Source organism: Bombus flavifrons, chromosome 11 (genome assembly GCF_040668555.2).
Source record: "Bombus flavifrons isolate JBK064 chromosome 11, iyBomFlav1_principal, whole genome shotgun sequence".
NCBI classification, from domain to species: domain Eukaryota; kingdom Metazoa; phylum Arthropoda; class Insecta; order Hymenoptera; family Apidae; genus Bombus; species Bombus flavifrons.
Genome location: NC_138452.1, coordinates 2,581,388 through 2,596,179, shown reverse-complemented (window position 1 = coordinate 2,596,179; position 14,792 = coordinate 2,581,388). Strand labels below are relative to the sequence as shown.

Sequence of the window (14,792 nt, the reverse complement as noted above, 5' to 3'; positions counted from 1 at the left end):
AAAGTACGATAAAACAGAACTGAGTTTTTTATTGCAATTAATCCATTTATTAGCTAAATTGATCAACTTTATTGATATTAATCGTTTGATTTTTGAAGGATTAAACATAGATTCTTTGTGACAATAGAAATGATAAACTCCTTTATTTTATTCCGTGATAATTTTGTGTGTTATAAAAATATATAAAAGTCGAACTTTAGTCAACTTCGTCGAGATGAATCGTTTGATTTCTGAGAAATTAAACACTAATCATATAATATTAGGATCGGGAAATTTTCAAGGAATAAAACAGCTGGGCTTCTGAGTACCTCAATTGTCTGTTATCTCTTACAAGACATAAGAGTATTAAATCTAAGAGTAATTATCTCGGTGATAACAGCAATAAAATCGCGATAGAACGGAAAAGCTACTATTTATGGAGCTCAATTTGGGGTGACCGTGCACACCCGCGCTGAAATCCGCTCGAGATAACGAATCTCTTGCATGTTGGTACAAACGAATTCATGCCCTTCGACCGACAATAAACTGCATTATCTTAGATCCAGGCCACTCGATGCACCCCAGCAACATCAAAGGGAAGAATTTGATCGAGGGAGACGATCGATAACACGATAGCCTGAATGCTCCACTTCGTGTGTAATTCTACGCTCATCTAGAAACATTTTATTCTTCGTTCCTTTGATGCGACATCACATTTGCTATGTAGACACAATTTTTTTTTTTCATGAACGTCGATTCGATTTGTACGTGACAAGCTTTATTTATGGAAACTTCATAACGAAAGAAATTCGTCATCGTTTCATCGGCGATCTGAATAGCTTACAGAAAAATAAATATAATTTATTTGCGAAGGATTCTTTCAAAATGTTATATATTGACAATTGATCAATAATGATTTTCCCCTTAAATTCCGTTTCTGTCAAGTTTTCTATTTCGATTTTATAGAACTTCGACAGTAACAACTTTCATTATGATAGATTTAGCTTTCAGAAAGAGCCACATTTTTTATGGAATAACTCATTAGAAATATTCTCTTTTCTAAGCAATATTCTAACTAAAAATTAAAAATAGTATTAAATTACTATTAAAATACTCATCATGCCATTAGAAATTAAAATTAACCAGTTGTTTCCCTATAAAATTGCCTTGACAATGGCAAACTTTTGTAATCGCCAGGGTTTCAAGGTTTCAAAAGGATACATTGAGGTAGATCGAAAGAGAAACAAAAAGGCCACATTAAAAACTGCTCCGAATCTCGTCTGGATCGAATAATCAGATACCTTCCTGCCGGTATATACCAGGTGAGCCAGTTGAAGCGAATAACGCCTTTTGACGTTAACGCCAGACCTCTTGTGTGTGCGGCCACCATAAACACAGTCGGCGTACAACGGCAGATTTTAATCTCCCGTTCGAGTTCCTGGTTACCGAGAGCCATTACCATTATGTTTGCACTCTGACTATCACTCTATTGTCTCTCTTATCTAATAGAACATCGACAGAATTGCTGTCGTGACAACGGATTTGTTAACTTTGCATGACCGCTGTTTCGATTCCTCGAGTTGTATTCGTCCATGTTGGTCAATTCTTTGATATTTTTAGAATAGGATATTTATAAAAAAGGGAAGTTTAGTTAGTTTTTTTCAATTGAAGAGATTATGGGAAGTAATCAGGATAAATTATCCAAGATAGGTCTGTCGTGTGTTCAGTTAATTTATAAGATAAATGATTTTATTAAAAGATAAATAATGATTGTGGGATGCAAGAGATGAAAGAAGAAGAAGAATGAAAAATAGTATGGCTATGTTATAAACGGTTCGTACACAGAAATTATCGCAGATGTCTACTAAGCGGGACTAGGCACTTAAAAACGAAGTGGACCGGTTTGGCCCGGCGGCTGGACAAAAGTAGTACAGTTGCCATTTGTGGTAAAATAATATCGAGGATAAAAAAAAGGCTGCACGCGCCATTGACCTTCTATGAACGTTACATCGGAACGATTGTACGGTTAAAGTAGAGGGTGGTAAGCCTGTCGAGCCAGTGTACACAAATAAACAGACAGTGGGAAATTATTTTTAGGGGAACTCGTTAAAAGTACTGTCGTATCTTTCAGTTTCTCCAACACAGAATCAAACTATGTACGTATGAGCCTCTTGGAAGACGAATTCATCAGCTCCACTTTTTATCAATTTCTTAGTTTCATTACGTAAATACACGATTAATATTCAATTCTCACGAAACAAATGACTTACTGCTATGAAATACATCGTAAAAATATGACATAAACAATCTAAGACAAATGTAAAAAAAACGGTGTTCGTAACATCATCACTATTTTGTACTTTCTAATTTATGGTATTGATCAATATGGCTTCTGAACAGCTCATATTTCGATTGTTTATTGATTTTCATTTCTTGATTGAACGAGAAAGAAATAAAATTGAACACAAAGCTGCTTTTAATAACTCGTAACAGATAGAGAAAGAATTAATCTTTATTAAAGTTTGCTTAAGCTACAAGTATCCTGCAGCATTCTTTCTAATCTTACGAAAGATTCAGTTGATTCCTTTTCTATTAATAAAAGAGATAACGTTCAGATTACTCGACTCGCATCGTATCGCTCGGTTTCTAAAGAGATAATGATCGTTCCTAGGAGGGAAACGTAGAATATAATACTGGAAGATTCCCTAGGGACAAGAGAGGATGGTTCCTCGCCAACTATTCGAACAAAAGAATCTCTCAGCAGGGTATTCCCTAGAAACTGGTATGTGATTCGCAGATCGATCAGCTACGCTCTTCCAATGTAACAGATCAATGAAAATAATTCTTATAACGAACTACATCAAAGTTTTATGGAATCTCGATTGGCTGTCAAACTCTAATCAAATAAAGCATAGACTTTTCTTCCCCTCGTTCTATTTTCGAACCATGCTTTCTTAAATCCATAGAAATCTACTTACATACGTGATATCTATTTTCGACGAGTATTGTATTTTTGAAAATTAAAGAGGCTGCTGCAATAAGTAAGCACCCCTCTGTAATTACAGGAAACCAATTCAAAATTAAGTCGGCCTTCGAAACGTACTATAAATTCATAGTTAAATAATACTTTCGTAACGATAAACTTTTACACTTTTGAAAATTTTAGCTTTCAATAAATAGAATTTAAGTATTCCAGCTATCGCCTTATTTCAACGAACTCTTCAATTCTGGACATGTTTCAAGGCTTAGAAAATGAATCACACGAGTGACAACATGATGGACACCCAGTCGAATACACACCGGTACCTGTATCCCCTGCGTTTTGTCACCCCAGAATCGTCTTTCCGGATGAACGCCTCGCAAAAATGAAAATCGTTCGCATGTGATGATGCGAGTATCAGTTTGCCCTCTTTCGAGATCATAAACTATCGAAACGAGAAATGCTAATGAGCTTCTAATGGTTATAATTCCATCCAGCACCCCACATAGATTTTACAGCAAACTTAAAAAAGAAAAAGACGGTTAAACCTCCTGCAGGTTTTCTAGCTATACAAACAACAAAAAGAGGATTTTCACGGGGAACGTTTTTAGTGCTTTTTTTTTACCAAACTTCGTTCACGAAACACTTGTTCCAGGATTGTCTGGTTTTTTTAGGAAAGTTAAAAAAAGCGTATACTCTTTTACAATCGTTTTTTGACCAGCTGCAGGAAGAAATTAGTTTGTTTCTGGAAGACTGGTCTGATTTTTATTAATTACATAGCGTTTACTGTATGTTTTAAATTCGGATGCCATAAATTTTACAGTTTGCGATCCATATTATAATCTACACAATGGAATCCTACTTTACTTAATACTTCTAATCTATGTGGCAGCATTTATTCTACAATATACAAATGTCTACTTATTGTGTCATATGTCGACAATAATTTATTACTAAAATTTTGTAATAAAATAAATATTAATCTAAACAACAGATTCACATTTACTCCATAATCAATCGGCCAACAAATGTGTTTAGTATCCCCATCAGGTTTCGTGAACATTGAAAACGCTTAAGAAGCGACCGCCATGGAAAACAAACTAGCCACCCATCGACGATCGGTGCTCCATTATCTTCGGGCTGTCACGGCTTTAGAGGATTACACGTCGATTACGAGGCTCAATTTTAAACTGTCCGTCTCCCTCTTACCTCGACCCAGCAACCCTTTGCGGGTTACTCCATGGTTTTACAATCAGTCACCCGTGCTGTGACACGACCGACGCACAGTTCGTCGAAGGGGTTGCCACTTTTCGAAAAGCGGATTACGATTCTCATTCTGTCTTCTTTTTCGATTCTTTCGCGCTCCGCTGTCCTACGATCGTTACTGATCGATGGGTTTTGATCTAGAATGGATCTTCGTTTGCTAACTGTCATTCGTTCAAAACATTTCATCAAAAGGAATCGAAAAGTGTGTAGTGTTAGCCGAAAATAATTAAGAATTTAGAATCGAGAAACCCGTGCTTACCTAATATGAATATAATAATATAATATACATTGATATAAATACCTAAAATAACTAAAAATTTTCTTTTATTGCATAAAGCGATTGAAAATTTTTTAATGTTACTCAGTATCATTGAGGAATTCCTCAAGCAAACGACATTAATTTTTAATTGTGTTAACTATTAAATTTCCAGCACAAAATTAAACAATGGATTTGAAAATATATTTCATAAATTTTCCCTAGGTACCTTTTATTCCCAGAGGATGGCGAATATTTTCTCGATAGGGGCAAAGGGTGGTCCATAAAAAGCAAAATGGTTTTACGCCTTTCTTTGGCTCTCCATTTTTTTCCTTACCCTGCGCGACAGTTTCGCACGTCACTGTTTACTACCGGTGCAACCCCTTTTGGCGTTCCTAGGCGTGGTAGTATTTTTAAAGGGTGTCAGCCAGTTTTTAGGAATCAAATGATCCCAAGAACTTCATGGGTTTGTTTGAACGCTATTGCTCATTTTAGTTTACTTTCCCACTTTTTTGGTTTCGTTAAGTTACGGTTTGTTGTAAAGACATAAGAAGTAAAAATTTAATTTTTATTTCCAGTTGCAATTTATTTGTTTCTTTTCAATTTTAACATGAAGTGTACTAAAAGTATTACATATATGGAAATAAAAAACTCTATATATTTTATTTAGTTTCCTTAAACTTGTTTCGTTCATTCATACAATATCCTAAATTTTGTTAACGTATCCTTATGAATATCTAAGTCGGTATTATTGCAAAATTAAACCATTCACAGGGACAAGTATGAAACTTGTTACTATTAAAGGTGCAACTCAAGCTTCCTGAACAAGGCAAACGAAAAATTCAGCGTAGCATTAGAAAGTACTTGATGCGTACTGGGTACTTTGAAATTTCGAAGGCCCCTCCACTGTAGGTTGCTATAGGTGCCCCCAGGTTTTTTTTTCAGTATGAATGATGATGTATGGATGTTGGCTGGGCGCTAGGGGCTGGGTAAAGGGTTCCATTGTTAAACACCCCCCTCAAGAACGAACCCTCTCTCTCTCTTCGCGGGAGAGGCCATCGTGAAATATTGCCGGTGAGCAACAAACTGCATTCTGCAAGCTGTATACTGTTAATTTTATGCCGGATTTTTTTTGCCCACTTCATCCATCCCTCCTCCCCTTTTGCTATTTAGACTTGCCGCGCAAAGATCGTTACTAGTGGAATTCTTTATGGGGAAACGTTCACTCTTAGATCACCAATGTACATAATTTGAAATTTTAATTTCAAAAAAATGTATAAGGTGTAGATCATATGTTCTCGAAATTTAGATGAAAGAAATTTTAAACATGAGACAATTTTCTTTAAAGTTTCTGTGATTACGATATTGATGGAAACAAGTGATTGAATTTATTGGAATAATTCTTTCTTGCGTAATATGTTTTTATTGCATAAAGAAACTCTTGAACACAATGAATATGAGTTACATAATATCGGATACGCGCTACATCCACGCTATTGTCCCTTCAAGCATAAAGAGTTGTCCGCAATATCCTTCGATTCTTCTACTCTTCATATGAATATGCATCCATCTAATGCAGTGAGGATTACACTTTTCATCGAGATTTTGAGAATAACGTGGCTACTATAGTGAACCGTACAAACCTTTCATACCCTTCAGTTTGTTACATAAATGACAACTACGTTATTTTTGACAAGTATCAGTATCATTAACAGCAACATTGTTCGATAAGAATGAAAACTCAAAGAAGGAACAATATTCCTTTCACCTCTAAAATCTTTCACAGCATATTGACTTCTTCATGAAAGAACGCGGTTCAATAAAAATAAAAAATTACACCCTCGAATATTTAACCACTAAGGATAAGCTGAACAACTCAAAAAAGAAACTTCATTCACACGCTTCTCAAATCTGTCACGACCAAAATTGCAACCTATGAATTTCTTCAGGAAAGAACGACGCCGAATAAAAATCACAAATTGCACCATTAAATGTCCAACAACTAAAGGCAAACTGAAAGCTCTAAAAAGGAATTTTACCTTTTCACACTTGTTAATCTATCACGATCAGAATTTCAAAGTGTTAATTTCTTCGTAAATGAACGTCACGTCAAAATGAAAAGCGTCACTCTTAACTAAGTCGACAATCGAAAGCAAGCTGAAAAAATGAAGTCAAGGAGAAGAAGGAGGAGCGAACGAGGGCTAGAACTCGATATCAGAGTACGTTATCGGGGAGAACAATGCGGAACCGCAATTAATAGGGCCTGTAATCGGACGCCAGACACGCATCCCGGGCGATATATGCAAATTCGATCGGACACGGTTTTAGAAATTCGCCGCGGCCCTCCTCGTCTGCCAACAATGCGTGACTCCATCGACAATAGGAAATAATAAACCGTGATAAATAGCCGGGCAAATACGTACGACAATCGCGGATCTCCTTTCGCCTCTTCTCCTCTTCGTCCGACTTCTTTCTCCGTCCCTCATTTTGGCCGTTTCCAGGTGGACTGATTCATATTCCTGAACAAATAAGTTCGGCAAATATTGCGCGGGGGTTGATGGGGTTCTTATGGGTTCCCGTGAGCAAATAGCGGCGTTAATTTCCTCGCTCACGTGTCCCGTCGCGTTCCATTTTCCAATGGAGAATCGAAGAAGAGGAAGTGTTCTTTTTTATGGTAGTACATTTGATGAATATTGAATGTCCTATTATAGGTTTTATATCCGCGCAAGAGGTCGTTATACGTGTATAAATAAATTGAAAATGAAGGAAAAAGTTTTTTTCAAATTGGTTATCTACTGAGGAAAATCGAGAATATAAATTCGTAAATTTCAAGGGAACGCGTTCAATATGGCTATCAACAATGTGTCGAAGTGTTCATTTCAAACTCAATTCTTTTCAAAAATCAAAATCTCAGGCGAAAAAGCTTTGCATTTCTTTTTTCACTTACACATACTTGAATGTAAAATATTTTTCTGCCTGAGTCGTACAGTGCTTTATACAGAAGTATAAATAAATGTTTGAAGTGAGTCGTGACGATAACAAAATTACTTTGATAGAAAAGATAGAAAAAGTAAAAGAAAAGCGAAACTAGTGATTTCGTATGTGTGTAAAAGATCAAGACTCTTCAGATATTTTTAACTTTTTTAAATACAGCGTTTTAAATTTGTATCCAGTTGATATTGAATTTTTATTTGTGATGTATTAGAACATGTTCTAAATGTATATAACTACATTTGGCGTTTTTGTCTCTAAGACGTATCGAGGAATACAAGAGGGGCCGAGATCCATTATGAAATGGTAGTTTTGGAGCCTTGAACCTTGAAGAGGCAGCACTAATCAAAAGTGGTCCACGGAGACAGATTGAGGGGCGTGCTGAAATAAATCAGTCCTTTGTTTTACGGCTTTAAAACGGCCGTTGGGGATTTTGAACGCGAAGTTACGTCCATTCATTAGAAACACCCCAGCTGCGAGACCAAAAAGACTTCGTTGCCTCATTCAAAAACTGCGTAATCGTTGTTCTCTAATGCGAATTGTATACCGTTATACTATTCCTCTACGTACATGACTTAGAACTACATCTATTTTTAGACTATAAAACCATTTCGAACACGAGAAGTATTTCTAAGATGCAACGACAATTTTTCATGCAAGTTAAATTCGATAGGTTGATGAAATGAATGAATAAATGTGTTACTGATTCATCAATTTGATGAAAGGAAAGGGTTAAGCGATGCGTTGTGGTGGAAACGATTCGGATTAATAGTGAAAGCGTAGCAAGATCCCATAGGACCTTCTTGATGAAAAGCAGGGATTTTGGATATAATAGTCTATCTTTGAGAATCTAATATTCTCACACCTCTCTTGTATCTTTCTCGATGACTAAGATAGATTATTATTTACAAGCCAGATATATCGTATCTTTCATCATATGTACTAAAACATATATACTAAAAGATAATGTTAGTTATCTTTGCGAACATTATTTATGATAGAATTGTTTCTCTATATCTAGCATAATAATAAAAGTAAATATTAAAAAATAGAAAATACACTATTGCTCTCTAACGCTAGTCACGCAATAAGAACATACGTAAATTTGTCAGACCTTGTTATATAATTACATAGTGTACTGACAATGGCGGAGATAAGCGGATGTCGATAATTTATTTTTAAACGAGTGTAACGGCGCAACGTACAATTCAACCAGTTAACCAACGTTCCAATTGCTATGAAACGTTCTCCTGGCTTTCACAAACTTTCTTTACGTTTCACAGAATTTTAGAAAATACCATAACTTTTCTCAATCGTATAAACCTGAGAAAACTCCATAAAGTAATTCGGAACACTCTAGTATCTTCCACATTAAACTTCCCAATATCTAAAACTTATGCCGATTACGGAACCCGTCCGTTATATAAAATTTTTAATTTTCTTCATCGCGTGAACATAGTCGTAAAAAAATCGATCAATAAATTTAGTCCAGTAAAATCGTCGAAGCGAACAATCGACACTTTACATAGGCATCCATCCACTTTACAAAATATACTGAAGCAAATTTCGTTTTCTTTCGGTTACACACGAAGCAGAAGCAGATGACGATGCATTTTTTAAATATTGACCGATAGTGTGCATCGATAAACCTGAGCACAATGCACAAGAATGCCCGATAATATATATTATTATTGCGCGGGCGCGGGTCAATAATCGGGCACGTTGCCTGGCGACGGTGCTCCTGCTCTCTCTCAGCCTCCGGAATTTCTTCTTCAGTGACTAGTCCTGCAGCTGCGACGCGCAGAAGTCCAGCAACCTTCGATACATCGTCATCGGACCGGTTTCATCTACTCTGGCTTAAACACGCCGCTTCTCGGTAAGTTAAATCGAATACTTTCGCTTTATTCTTCGTATCGGTTCGCGATATATTTGCTTTCATTCGATCTCTTATCAGTTTCAGTATCTTTTCTGTTCAGATTCAAAGTTTGAAGTTAAAGTTCAGCGAACTTCATTGCGTTTCGACTCACTTTGATGGAATTTTGCGGATCAATTCTTTAATATTTTTTATCGATTGATTGGTACGTTCATGTTCTCGTATTGTAGGTGACAATGTCAAAAAGAGTGGTAGAAAAGAAGTAATTTTGGTGTTTAAAGAATATGTTTGTGTTATGTAAAGCTCATGTAAAGCTTTCGTGATGTAAAGCTTAGTATTTTTACTTTCAGTTCAATAGTTATGTGGAGGAAAAGCAGACAATTAGCAACTTCCCAACCCTGTTCAGAAACTGAAAGTGAATGTAAGAAAGATGGTAAACAGAAACTCTCAGCACGTACGATCGAAGATAAGTTCGAAAGACTATGTGGATTCAAATTGGACGATCTTTCGTCTTTTGAAAAATTGACAGCGCTTTTATATCGACCAACTGATCCAGCTAGTTTAGGAGTTGTCAGAGCACTTTTTGGTTAGTTATTTTAAGATACAATATAATGGATAAAAAAAAAATAGATGGGCAATCTATTTGTTAACATAAAACATAAGAGGTAATACAAATTTATACTTAATTTTATGTTTACTTAAATAACATTGTCTAGGACTATGCATGGTATTGGACGTGGTAGAAGAACGAGGATTAGCAGATATAGACATAAAATGGGGAGATCCTATGGAGTGTCATTTCCCATTAATTCACGGAATGAAAGCTCCCTCACTGCCATGGATGATATTAATTTATGCGATAATGTGGATTGGTGCTTTTGGAATTATGCTGGGTTCGCGGTTCAAAGTAGCTTGTGCCTGTTTCGTGATTCCATATTGGTACATCTTTCTCTTGGATAAAAGCTACTGGAACAATCACACGTATCTTTATGGGATCGTTGCTATTCTCTTCTGGGGTACGGAGGCTAACAAGTACTTGTGAGTTTGAAAGAAAATCTGAATGAGAAAATTGACTGATATGAGTCAGAATCATTGCAGATATTAATTTAATACTAAAAAATATCAATTTAATAGCTAAACAATAAATGCAAATTTTTCTTCTCGTTTTCCCTGCAATTGTTCCTGATTTTCTTTATAAAATATTTAATTTATAAATCTATACAACTTGGACAGTTCTATGTCTACTAATTATTTAATGCTAGAAATTGACGAAGTGTTCTCTTACAGTGCATTGGATGCTACTAAAATGAAAGTTACCGAAAAAACTGCACCATTATGGAACTATTTCATTCTAAAATTTCAATTTTTTGCACTATATTTCTTAGCTGGATTGAAAAAATCTGGCGCAGAATGGCTATCAGGTTACGCCATGACGAATTTATCGCAACATTGGGTCTTCAGTCCGTTCAAGTAGGTATAATTAAGAACCGAACGTATCTAAGTTCGAAAATACATGAAAACTATACTCTTATCAGAGGTAGACAGCCGATAGAATTTTACCAGTCGATAAAATAGTATTGCACCATTTCAGATTATTTTTGACCACCAAGCAAACTGATTTTTTCATAGTTCACTGGTTTGGATTTATCTTTGACCTCACGGTTGGATTTTGGATGCTGTTCGATAAAACTCGAATTCCTGCAATGATCTTTTGTACAGCTTTCCACTTAATGAACTCTCGATTATTCAGCATCGGTGAGTAATTTCGTTTCGGTAATAATATTATCCTAAGGCAAACGAAATTCTACGTGCATTATTAATTTCAGTGTTTATTCTCAGGAATGTTTCCATTAGTGTGCCTTGCAACGATGCCTCTGTTTTGCAATCCAAATTGGCCGCGAAGGCTCGGAACTTTCATCAAACGTAATTATGCTCGTTCATTTTCTAAGAAAAGTCAACAGATTAGAAACTATAAGAAAATTGCGATGGAGCGAATAAAAGAATCGTACGATGAAATAAATGATGAAACTGGCAACGGATCATCGATCGATGATGGAAACCAAGAAGGTACAAACTCGATAAGCTCTACAATTACTCGTAAACATATCAAAGGAATCAGCAGCAAATCGACTAGAGTGACGAAGAAGCAAAAGTTCGTAGTTTCTCTATTACTATTCCATGTATTCTTGCAGTTTTTCTTACCATACTCTCATTTTATCACGAAGGTACACTAATAATATGTTCCTGATTACACGAACCGTTTACATCAATTTTTTGATATTCAATAATTCTTTCCTTTTTTCATTATTATTAGGGTTACAATAACTGGGTACCAGGAATGTATGGATATTCTTGGGACATGATGGTGCACGTTTGGGATACTGTACTAGTCGTAATTAAGATTCACGATAACGTCAGTAACGAGGATCGTTATTTGGATCCTAAAGCATGGGTGCAAACCAATCGATGGGAGAAACACGGCGATATGGTCATACAATACGCTTCCTGTTTAAGAGTAAGTGTTATCTTATCGATACACCCGTATCATTGAATTATGTAATGTTTGAGAATGTGAATTCTTAGTAAATAAGAAAAGAAAGATTCACATCTATAACGACGCGTACGATCAGCAAGTTTCACATGCAATTTATGCTGTAGAGAGTAATATAATATTTATAGGATAATTTAATTAAACAAGAAGATCAGCTTTTTGAGAGTAACTTCCAACGCTACAAAAAACCGAAATGGTCGCGACTGTCATCGAATTTAAGCATCTACATCGACGTGTGGTGTTCGCTAAACGGAAGATTCCAACAGAGGATGTTTGATCCAAATGTTGATATGCTAACAGTAGATTGGCACCCGTTTCAGCCAGTTTCTTTCTTAATGCCCCTTCTTTCGCAATATAATTCCTACAGGTATAAACATAATTTACTTATCTAATGATTTATGAATTAAACTACCCTAGTAAATAGCGTTTTCAACGAACGAATATTTTCATATAAATAACAAAATTATGATATTTATTGCTTTATTTTCTATTCAGATACAAGTTGGAAGAAATTCAGCAACACGTTTACACTTGGTCCAACGATACTGATGTTCTTTTCGTCGCTGATTTCCCAGGCATGTATCTAGACAATTATATCTCTAAGAACTTCACCAACGTCACACTGACTGTCCTCGAAGGTGAAATAACATATAGCGACGAGGAACAGAGATATATCGTGGTCTCGAAAGGATCATCGATTCAAATACAAACAGGCCAATTTCATAAAGTAACAACAACGAGCGCTTATCCAGCTTGCTACATGTACACCTGTACTAATCGAAATAAAGAGGAATCAGAAACGGATGGGTATGTAATAATTTTGTGAATCTTTGTAAATACTTTGTAGACATAGTTGTTTAATTGCTGGTTACACCCACGATAATAACTTATGCCGAATATCTGTGTCATCTTTGAATCTAGTCAGTTGATGATGTTATAAGTTATAGTATATTTGAATGGAATATAACAGGTATGAAGCATGTGCAAATTAACAGAATAAATTTAACTAAAATTTGTTTCTTTGCAGTATAATGGAGCTCGAAGAACCAAGAGAAGCCTTCCCAATCGCGAGAGAAATTAGATACAAAGTCAATGCCTGGATAAGAGCATTGTATCATATAGCAAACTCATTTTTCCATTTAGTGTACAACGTTCCCATGGTGCGACGAGTACAAGTCAATGAATAATATAAATATTTGCAATTCAAAGTCGTCTGAACACAGTACGAAATTAATCGAATGATGCTTTTCGTTTCTAAGCGGCTAATTTTTAGAAATAGACCAAGACTGATGAACAGTTTATTGTTTTACCTGACTTGAGATAAAATTGTGATATCGATTTTCAATAGATAGCGTTATTTCAATTCAGGAGATAAAGTAGATATAAATGTCCAAAGAGAATTTATTATTGACTATCAGTTATAAAAATAAGTGGACAAGTGGAAACATGTATCAATGAAGTTTTGTTAAATGCAACTTGTTTACATCAGAATATTATTATTATTTTCAATTATCTACTAAATAACCTATGTGTACTGTAAGGATATAAAGTAAATAAAATTCAAGCATATAACAATTAAGCTTCATTGGCATTTACTCCCAGTCTACCCGTCCATTTATTTTTGTTTCTGCGACTGTATGTAATATAAATATAAATAATGAAAGAATCAAAAGTGCACGGAGGAAGATAATCGTGATTGAAACCGTATTTTCGTATTTTTTTGAATGAACTTTTTCGCTTTTGTTTGGAAGATAACGGCGGATGATTGCCACCGTGGCGAGTTTTAGAGCTAAGAGCGTCTATTATTAGTTCCTAATAAAAAGATAATCGACGAAGTAGGAGACGTCGTAATCGTAACTATGTCAACTCGTCTATGCCCCTGTAAAAACAATTCATCGTGCTTCTAATAATACGCTCAAGCCGGATCTTTCCTGTCTCGGTCTATGCGCAAAACGCCACTGAAAAAGGACGTTGAACTTCGCGAGCGCAAAAGTATGAAAGCGATTAAATATGTGCGATCAAACAGCTATGACTAAATGATGGAAATAGATGGTCGATAACCTACTTAGATTATTCGTCGATTCGGTGATCGTTGTGAAAATCGACGAAATTCGAGAAAACACGATTTCGTTGATTTAAGATCTTAAATGAAAGAGAAATTTAATAATATTTATTAATAATATTTAATAATAAGAAAAATACTCGACGTGTAGTTGGATATTTAGGGGCTCACAAAACATTTAGAAACATTTTGAGAATATATTATGGGTGTTATACGAAACACTTAAAAATGTTGTTAGCACTGTAACGAGACTGTCATAATCGTATTGGTAAAGTTTGAAACGAATGTGGAAATGTAGATGGATGCTACAAGATGCTTAGAACAAGTATATGTTTATATGACATCATAATAGTATTTAAACATTCGATTATGAATTGTATGGGTAAGTCTCAATATTCATTGGATTTATTTTCGATACTTAATGCACGTTCAAGCTGTATATTGTACGTGCTATATACTGATTTTTTACTTGATATATTTTGATAGTAAATATCTCGTAATTTCTATATACATTTTCAAATTGATTCCAAGTTTGACCAATGTAATCACGATAGTCGTGTCTAATTACAGTGTTAATAAAATTTCAAAATGTTTTATATAATACGTATAATATTGGTACAAAAGTTCCCTATGATAAGAGTTCAAATATTTTCGTCAGCCGCTCTAATTTATATATAATGATAAGCGAAGATTGAATTTTAAAAGAAAAACGGCTTCTAAAATCGGAACAATCGACGAATGTTTCGTTTTTTTCTTTTTTTTTACATTCAAGAAGTCTACAGAACTATTTTCCTCTCAATCGGTGCCAAGAAATTCGGCAGCCAAAACGTTTTA

At 35.2% G+C, this 14,792-nt stretch overlaps 1 protein-coding gene across 4 annotated transcripts; it reads left to right on the top strand.

Moving 5' to 3' along the window:
- The first annotated feature begins 8,712 nt into the window (after positions 1-8,712).
- Positions 8,713-13,856, top strand: GC (gamma-glutamyl carboxylase). Of its 4 annotated transcripts, none has more exons than XM_069122885.1 (11): positions 8,713-9,348; positions 9,427-9,550; positions 9,696-9,931; positions 10,062-10,361; positions 10,731-10,815; positions 10,937-11,100; positions 11,185-11,570; positions 11,660-11,860; positions 12,025-12,263; positions 12,392-12,703; positions 12,924-13,856. In XM_069122885.1, the coding sequence occupies exons 3-11, from the start codon at positions 9,706-9,708 to the stop codon at positions 13,081-13,083; spliced, it is 2,073 nt and encodes a 690-aa protein (XP_068978986.1). In that variant the 5' UTR covers positions 8,713-9,348; positions 9,427-9,550; positions 9,696-9,705; the 3' UTR covers positions 13,084-13,856. The 4 variants fall into 4 exon arrangements, with proteins under 4 accessions (XP_068978986.1, XP_068978984.1, XP_068978983.1 ...); XM_069122883.1 differs by having other exon boundaries at positions 8,714-9,348; positions 9,449-9,550; positions 10,062-10,383; positions 10,633-10,815; XM_069122882.1 differs by having other exon boundaries at positions 8,714-9,348; positions 10,062-10,383; positions 10,633-10,815.
- The last annotated feature ends 936 nt before the right edge of the window (positions 13,857-14,792 follow it).